General features: G+C 33.6%; 1 protein-coding gene across 1 annotated transcript in view; it reads left to right on the top strand.

Moving 5' to 3' along the window:
* Window positions 1–8437, top strand: part of LOC121877238 (unconventional myosin-XVIIIa-like) — a 21202-nt gene extending 12765 nt beyond the window's left edge. Inside the window, 7 exon segments of the mRNA XM_042382880.1 lie at window positions 127–199; window positions 201–275; window positions 665–813; window positions 1533–1673; window positions 3377–3517; window positions 6757–6872; window positions 8353–8437. Of these exon segments, the coding sequence (XP_042238814.1) occupies window positions 127–199; window positions 201–275; window positions 665–813; window positions 1533–1537 (302 nt within the window). The 3' untranslated portion in view covers window positions 1538–1673; window positions 3377–3517; window positions 6757–6872; window positions 8353–8437.
* The last annotated feature ends 1223 nt before the right edge of the window (window positions 8438–9660 follow it).

Below are 9660 nucleotides of genomic sequence, written 5' to 3'. Positions count from 1 at the left end.
ATTATAATGTAGGAAAACCTGTAGACCTACACATTTGTTTTACTACGTACAATAGAATGTCACATTATTGTTTTATTGTCTAATTTTGGTGCTGTATATTCAGTTGATCATGATGTTGATTTTCAGTGGAAAACTGAATGCCATATCAACGTATTGAAGCTTTTGGCAACAGTCGGACAGTAATGAACACAAATGCCACCGCTTCACCAGATATTCAGCCTTGATTTTGATCACTCTGGACAAATTGCATCAGCTTCAGTACAAGTAAGAATTCTTATCATTTATAAAGTCTTATGAAAGATCGACTTGTAGCCTGTTCAGTTACTTTACTTGCTCATGTCAACTCTTTTTCATATGACAAATCACATTTTCCAAATCACATCATAAAATTTAATGTTCATTGCTTTGTGTGTGATGGAGCTGTTTTCTTTGTGACTACATTCAGTCATATGTCACAAATTCATGATGATGACAGTACTGTACTGTATTGTTACACCATCAATACTTGAGGCTCTTAATTCATAGGCTTTGATATTTATCATTTATTTTATAATATTTTTATTCTCTTAATTCAATTATTGTAGCAGATTACATACAAGATTCATTTTCAATAAAATTCTGAAATTTATGAGTACTGTGACTATAATTCTTCCAGGTGTACATGCCAAAAAAACTCGAGTGGTTCGCGACCTGAAGGGGAACCAAACTATCATATATTCTATCAACTCCTCTCTGGTGCAGACAATGACCTCCAGGATCACTGGGCCTTGACAACCTGTCTGAGCCAAACCTCTTATGACACCACTACAAAGGGTAAGGGTACTGGACCTTAATACAGAAATAAGTTATACCGTATACATGTACATTGTCCAGGTGTTATTAAAAACTACTGTTGTCCCATTATTACTTAGCCAAGGGCATGAATAGATATGAGCAGGCCTTAAATAATTATCACCATGTGTATTTGCTCACTTGTTCTGTCGAAAAGTGTATTACAGTACTTGTATAACTAGCCTGGTCCTCAGAACGCTTGACATCATGATGTAGTTTGTTGTAAATCCCTGTGTGATTTGTTCAGTACTGTTCTCTACTGACTGTTAATTTCACAGCTCGCTCTGTATAATACAGTTGAATAATCATATTTGCATCTTTGGCTCTGGGTGGTGTGGTTATTTAGTCTAAATTCTAATACTGTATCACCTAAAAGTCCAGTTTCCACTTTAGCTTTGTGAAGTCTAGTAACTAGGTTTAATGACTAGAATAAACTTAAGATTTAGTAACTTTTAGTGTGAATTATAAGTGCAGTGAATCATTGCAAGCTTGCAACTGTAAAATTAAAAATGTCAAGCATGCAGCCTTGGCAAGAAATCCGTAACTTCCCTTGTTTATACCTTATTTTGTTGACATTGATGCAAATATGTAACCTTGGTACACATGGACACAGTATACCTCTACAATACAGTATTTGTTATGTTGTCTTCATAAGCTACTCTAACAACTAACCTAACATGAATATTATAATTTTACCACAGAGTGAAGATCGACAAAAGGCTGGCATAGCTTGGGCGAGAATCGGGCTGCTCTTGGCGTACTGGGAGTATCACCTGATGAACAGAATACTATTTGAGTGTCCTGCAGCAATATATCATCTTGAACTGCAGGAGCTGTTAGAAGTAAGAGATAAGATTTATGCTTTATATGATTTTTATTTTTATGTAGATAATTAAAGTTAATTTTTTGGAGTTAATGCATAATAAATGTGGTGATGTAAAATGGATTAACATTTGTTAAGTGTATTTTTCTAACTACTGTAGGCTATTTCATACCTGATGAGGTTCATGGTTGAATAATAATAGATCAATGGGTATTTATGTATCACATGAGTACTGAATAGTTACTGTTACAATAAGATGGTTATGGGCATCTGTTTGGGAGGGGCAATGGGTCTTGTGGATTATTCTTGTGTCATGCTTATGTACAGGAAAGATCTCCAAGTTCAAACCCAGTTGTGTAAATATTGATATATGATGCACTTGACAAATGCAGCTTACAGTATAGGCTATTATACTTTGATGTAGTCTGTGTACACTTGGGATAAGTTTTAAACATGAAAATTTTTATTGTTCATGGATGGTGTTAATCTGTATGATTGAACATTTATGTTGTTCATGGTGCTAATCTGTATGCTTGTGTTTATTGTATGCAGTAAGAGATATTGCCATGTAATTGTTTCATGGAACTTCTTCTTAATAAATTCATATAAACTTGATGTATCAAGCTCATTTTACAGTATAGTAGTAAGTTTTGCTATAAACTTATAAAATAATAATATTAAGCCTACCAAACTTGAATGTTGGAGCAAGCATGGTACCCCTTTGCTGAGTGTAGGACAAAAATCCTCAAATAAATCCCTCCGAGGACAAAATACCTCTAGGATAAAAACCTGACCTAACTTTAAGAAACTTTAATTAAAAAAAGGGGTGATTTTGCTCTACTATGCACTTTAACTGATGGTTTTTCTTAGGGGCTCTTGTTCCTTGCTCTGTGTCTCGAGAGAATGTAAATTCACTTTTCTGAAATATTTATCGACATGAAAGGTTCCTAATATGGATTAGGTTTGTCATCCTTCTTGAATGCTTTCTAGAGAATCCTTACTATGCTAAACAGGGTTATAAAATATCACTGCTGTTTCTGTTATTGATGCTCTAGTATATAAACCCTAGTACAGTAGTTGTACCCTGTTAGTCTATTACATACACCAACACATTTTTGTCTAGATATTAGGTCCCTACTTACCATAACAGCATCCGGAAAATCTTTATCACAAGTTAATTTCTTATTTCTTCCGTATTCACGTGATAGCTGGTTACCCTGTTTCCATTTCCTAGCCTTAGAACTTTACATTTCTTCATATTAAATTGTAATCTGCCTTATTTTGGTTCAAGTAAAAGCTTGTTTTGGTCTTTCTATATATACTTTGAGTTTTCAAAAAGAATAATTACTGGTATATGCTCTATTTTTGTGAAAGCCAGGTTTTTGGGCAGGACACCAGAATTGTGTGTGTGTGTGTGTATATATATATAATATATATATATATATATATATATATATATATATATATATATATATATATATATATATATATATATATATATATATATATTATCATATATATATATAATGATTTAATATATATATATATATATATATATATATATATATATATATATATATATATATATATATATATATATATATATATATATATATATATATATATACCAGTATATCATTGCAATACTGTGTACACCCTTTCACTGAGTCTAGATTTAATTACAGGGTACAGTACTCATTTTTATTTTTTTATGACTTGCAGCTGCCACTGGTAACAAGTTCCAGTTCAGTAAGCCAGGCAGTGCCCAGCGTGCTCAACCCTCCTTGGAACATCAGTTGAAGAATTGGCTCGTTCTATCTTTTATGCCACACCTACCACACCTTCTACTAGAGCCTCATTCAGGTTTGTTATCACCTTCATGTTTATTGCATCTTCAAATGTATGTACTGTATATGTTTACACATGTTGACTTTGAGTGAAAGTTTGTTTATGTGTGAGGTGTACTTGTATGCATGACTTTACAGTATAGGAGTTATCAATAGTACATGCCTTTGATTTTTTAACTATTTTCTCAATATGAGAGATGGTAATGTGATAGATATTGAATTTGCATCAGTAATTAAATTGCTTTGCTTTCTTATAGTAATGCCAACCAGAAGTTAAGTGAGTTATAGTTCATGACACAAAACAAAGAGCTGTGGAACTACTGAGTAACTGACAATACTGTAGTACAGTAATCTTGCTGTGACAAAGACTTGAGATGCTTTTGGGTTTTGCATATCAACCTCTTCTATATCTCTGTGTCCTTGATCCTGTTTAATTTTAAATGATCTGGTGAAGGTAATTTGATGTATTAAAAAAAAACACTCAAAATTGGTCTATTTGTTGTGGGAAATACCGAGCACAGAAACAGTAGTTGCTGTAGACAAGATGAGATTGGACTACCTGTATTTAATTTTTTATTAAATTATATTGGTCTCTGAAATTGAGAGTATACTGTACATTAAATGGAAGGCATTTTGTTTAGGTTGTTAATTAAATAATTTTAATATACAGATTTTACATGTACAGGTACTGTATACTGTATAAACATAGTTGATCAGTCAGTTAATTTTATTAAAGTGTGTTGTTCATTTGAGTGTAACTAAATACTGTATAAATGTTTAGGCCACTGAACAGAGGCTTCAGGCCACCATAAATGTAAATCTGGACTGTCTGTGTGCCAATGATAATTGTAATTTTAATACATGAGTACACTTAGCCCCAGTAGTGTTGTTGCCCTAAGTAACTATGGCCAGCAGGTCTGCAAACATTATACTGTAATGTACATTACAGTATCAAGAATACTCATTCTTTCCAGGCTTATGGTAGAACTGTACCTCATTTGACAAAACTAAACACATCATTTTCAGACTGTAGATACTTTGAGCTTTGACTGAGTTTTCCATCTTCTAAATTTTTTGTACAGTATAGGTTAGTCCAGTATATCTGTGGAAATTAATAGATGCTGAACAGATGTTGCAGTTTGATAATACAATATAAGTCCTTCAAACCTAAGTTACATACAGGCCTTGTGGGCTAATAATTTTACAAAGTGACACAGTACAGGTATTGAAAGGCACTGTGAATTAATATTAAACTTTTATTTACAACTGCCTCAGTAATGTATTTAGAAATCTTGAGGTTTATATAAAGATTTCAGATGTACAGTGCTGTACAGTATAAAGTTTCTCTTTAACAGTCAGCCTAGTACTAATATAAGACAGAAAATAATCTATTTATTACATTTAATACAGTATTTGCTGGTGCAACAGTGTATCCTGAGTCCAAGAAATAGACAATGAAATTTTAAAAATCTCAATGGTGAAGTTTGTGTAAGAGGAGAGGAGTGTAACCCAGATGATGCCACTTTGTTTGTCTGTGGTGTCCAATGTTAGGTCATTGCTTATCATATTAACTTAGATTCTGTTTGAGAAATTGTCTTTTGCTTTTGATACTTAGTTTTCTATTTGATTATACAGTAACTACTGTAGTGTACCTACATATTGCATAAGGCCATTGAAATTTTCAACCTTTTTCCTTGCATTTCATGTTATCTCATCTAATGTTGATGTCTTGAAGCAATACAGAACTGTAATGACAATTTACAGAGGTAGTCTTTTAAAATTAAACATCTATTGATGTTTAATTCTGCATTAAATTATATAGTGAGCAATTTGTTTGTAGTACAGTAACTCCATATTTATAAAGGTCAGTACAAATTTTTGTTTAAAAATAACCCTGTACAGTAGTTATTTTTGTTCATAGTTTATGGCACTTGTTATACCACAGTGGAAAATAAAAACTTCACTTTAAAAAATATATATACAGTAGTACAGTACTAATACATAGAATGGGCAAAGTTTCTGAACTTTCTCTGGTAATTGTACAGTATTACTTTATCACCAATTTTCTTACATGTTTCATTTTTTCAGTCACATGTGTAAGTCAGATACTGTAATTGTAATAGCAAATTCTGCTCTTACATGCTTTAATAGTTTCCCGTTATGTATTAGTTTAGATATACCTAGGATCACAGGAGTTGGTAGGCATTTCTCTGAAACTATTCACGTCTTCTCTCTTCAGTGGTCTCACGATACATTTGATGAGATTATTGACATGATTCAACATGCTGGTTATGGTGATAGGTACAGTGTTTGGATTCCCTGACATTCTGGCACCTTCCTTGACCTCTTTAGTCATGCCTCCTCATGTGAGAAAAGTTTCCAAGTCACCTCAGAAGCTTGTGTAACACTCATGGAAAAATCCTTAAAAATTGATGACTTAGGTTGCACTGTTTACATAATGAGATATAGACTATGATGTAGCAGTAGTCTCCCTGTGGCCGTCATTCACCATTCATTGAAGACTCACACTTTGTTAGCCTCTACCTAAAAAAAAATTCTTCACTTACCCACTGCTCTCACCAGTGAATAGTCTGTCATTTTATTGTTGTTTAGAACCACTTCTCTGAAAACTCAGTTTGGTGTTCAGTCATGCAGTGCGGTTATAATAGTTAATGATATTAGTTTGCATGGTAACACGTTACTTAGGACCTTGTGTGCTGTCCTTGTACTGTACTGTTTATTGCTAAAAATATGCCTCTCCAGTGTCTGATTGTGAGTCCTTAGAAACATAACCATAATGATTTACATATTATGCACCCATCAACATTTGGCTGAATTCTCACAGCTGTCTCAATACCTTTGTTATGCAGTTACATCATTTACTAATCTGTAGAAGTTCACATTTCCAAAAAAAATAAAGTTTTTGGGCTATATTTTCAATTGATGTGTATTATCTGTCAAAACGGGAAGTAAAGAATTATTAAGCAGTAATTTTATTACAGTACTGCGTTAGATTTAACATACATATTTTAAGAAGACAATTTTTTAAGTCCTTAAAGTAGATGTTACACCAGTTCACATATTTCTTTCAATTGAACAATAACTTATTGATACTTTCATTGTGAATGGCATTATTTATGAAGTGAATTTCACATTTTGTCTTTCTCACAGTATCAGAACTTCAAACCTAAAACTGACAACTGTAGTTTGTTTTGTAAAGGGCAAAGTAACAATGACTTTTATTTTTTCCAACAGAACTGCATCACCAACAGAGGCCCACTGAGGCGTCCTGAAGGTCTGGAGGCTCTAGAGGGCATGGCAACTGGTCTATATAGTGAAGCATTCAATGCCATTGTGGCTCTCATCAATAGGTTAGTTGATACTGTACAGTACTTTTAATTTAGTGTACAGTACTGTATTGTCCTTCTTATTTTGATTTAATCAGTAGTGGAAAGAGGTTATAGGAACTGAAAACACTCTCTGGAATGGGGAAAAGGAATGGCCATGTTTACCAAATATGTATTTAAAGACCCAGATTTTAGTGATATGAAATTTGAATTGGATTAAAAATAAACCACATTGAATATATAAAGACCTAGTAAATTACTTCCTTTTCATTAATAATAATTATGGCACAGGAGCTAAGTACAAGACATTAACCACCAGTTCCCTTGACTATAACTCTCACAATAATAAACCTTTGACTTTGTGTCTTAATACTGTACATCAGATTTATATTCCCTACTACACAGTCAGGTGGGTCTTACAGAAATTATTTTCAGTTTTGTAGATCAACACAAGTTTTTTTTTCCCTTATTGTAACCAACTTATTACATTTGCATACAGTACTCCTTACTGTTTTAATACCCTGTACTGTATTAATTTGTCCTATACGTCAGCCCTGCTCTCTCCTCTCTATCTTTCACTTCCCAACCTCTTTCTCTTCCACAACCATCTTGTTTCTCATTACGTTTATTCTTACAGACTTCTCACATTCTCTCTCTAACCATTAATGGAATAATAAATATTTCATGAAAAGGTCTTAGTTTAGGTACATTACATTATTTCTTGCAAACGTCTTCAGAAATCTCATCAAATAGTATACTGTACCTCTACTTAGTTTAACTGAATAATTATTTCCTTGACATCAGTTAGAACAATTTCTTATAAACCTCATTGATTTTGCATCATGGATAAGTAAACAACTTCATGTCAATTAAGGTTTCAAGTAACTTCAAAAGTATAGACATTTTTAAACTAACCCAAAAACAGTATATTGTTAGAATGATGAAACACGCAGTTCCATTGTTAAAGGTCCTGTTACAGTACAGTTCTATCCTCCCTTTGCATCTTCATTGATCTTTAACGGTAACAGTTGCACTAGTCTTGAAATCTGCTGCCACCTCATGGTTACCGTCATGATATAAAGAGCTAAAAAGATATCAGAACCGAATCCCCAACCCGAACTCCAATACCAGAATTGAAATTTCCGACAAATCCCCAAAGCCAGAATTTTCCAGAAAATTCCTACCATTTAATGATTTTCCAGGACACATGTTCGAAAATTCTGAGAACATTTTCCTAACTACCCTAAAAATCCCGGGATGGGATATTTTTCTGGGTCCGAGAGATGATGTAATGGGCAATTTCTGGAACTTGTGAACATTTTTCCATTACCCGTAAAATTCGGGACAGATTTTTTTCCAGCTTAGAGAGTCAAGCCATCTATAAATCTCTTACCCCCGAAGTGCTCTGTATCAACTGTTCAGCTAATGGAGATATCACTGTACTGCACTGTAAAATGATACAAAATATACATGCTGACAGACTGAAATCTCTGTGCAATTTCAGGTGTATATCAACGTCAGCTCACACTTCCAACTCCATACTGGTGGTTGATGCACCAGGCCTGCAAAATCCAGCTTCATGGGAGGACCTCAGGTGCTCATTTTCTCCAAGATCTCACAACTACACTCAAGAGCGCTTCCAGATGCTTTTCCATGACACCACTTTTACTGCTCCAGACTGATAGATATGCCCAGGTGGGCTTGTGTGGCACTCTGCTTCTAGTGATCATTATTATGCTAAGATTATTTTTTTTTAATATAACAGAATTATGCTGTTTTGGAGGAGGAAAAGAGTGTTCATGTGATGGGATACATGTAACTTTGTGTTATATGATAATGTTTATATGTATAAGTCTGCCTTCTTTTCTATGCGTAAATTTATACATCACAATTGTTAGAAGGCATTGAAAAATTCTCATCCAAGTTTTCGCTTCAGGAAAAACATTGAGTATGAGATGCTGCTGATGAAATTGGTACTGCACCTCTGATTGCCCCTCATAGACAAAGCCACCAACTGTGTTGTTAGGACATCTCAAATAGACTTCATAGAATCTGATCGAATTTGAGACTGCTATGGCTTTTGATGAGGAGGCAATCTTCCCTGGTACCATCAATCATTCCTGGAGAGACTATATGCTCATTATGGAGATAGAGGTATGTCTATGGTTGTATTAAAGTATATTGCCCTTAATGTTTACCTATGGAAGTCATTTATAAGACAAATGAACCCAGGAGTATTTCTCCATAAACCCTCCCAAATAAGTCAACTCAGTATGTGATTGTTTCTTCCTTTCACGAGGTTAATGTTTCACTTATGTGGGAGGAGGAGAGAAAGAGATAGGTAAAATATATGTAGTAAAAATTAATCTACATTTCTAATTAAAACTGAAAAATCAAACAATCCTGGCTCCCCTGTTTGTGCATGGCTGTAGTTATTGTAATACCATAGCTAACATATAAAAACCATGGTATTTTGTATACTGTAATTGAATCTAAGGCACATTTAAACAGGGTCTTTTCCTATTACCTAAACAGACAACACTAATTCATGAATCCATTTTTTCTAAATTTCCTCTTCCCTACATAAAGGGCAAAAGGTATAATCCTCATAACACGCTCTTAATGATCTCACTTGTTGCACTTGTTCATTTTTAAGTAATTAATTCTCACAGTTCTTAGACCCTTCTGTTACTTAAATGTTTGTAATATGTTAAAAAAATTCCCCTGCTACAATTATATAATACTGTTATGGCTCTCCAACCTTTTAAATTCTTAAAATTATTATATAACTTTAAACTTTCACAGGATTGTT

Source organism: Homarus americanus, unplaced genomic scaffold (genome assembly GCF_018991925.1).
Source record: "Homarus americanus isolate GMGI-L3 unplaced genomic scaffold, GMGI_Hamer_2.0 scaffold367, whole genome shotgun sequence".
In the NCBI taxonomy this organism is placed as follows: domain Eukaryota; kingdom Metazoa; phylum Arthropoda; class Malacostraca; order Decapoda; family Nephropidae; genus Homarus; species Homarus americanus.
Note: the sequence above shows the minus strand (reverse complement) of the source record. Positions and strands in the feature narration are given on the sequence as shown.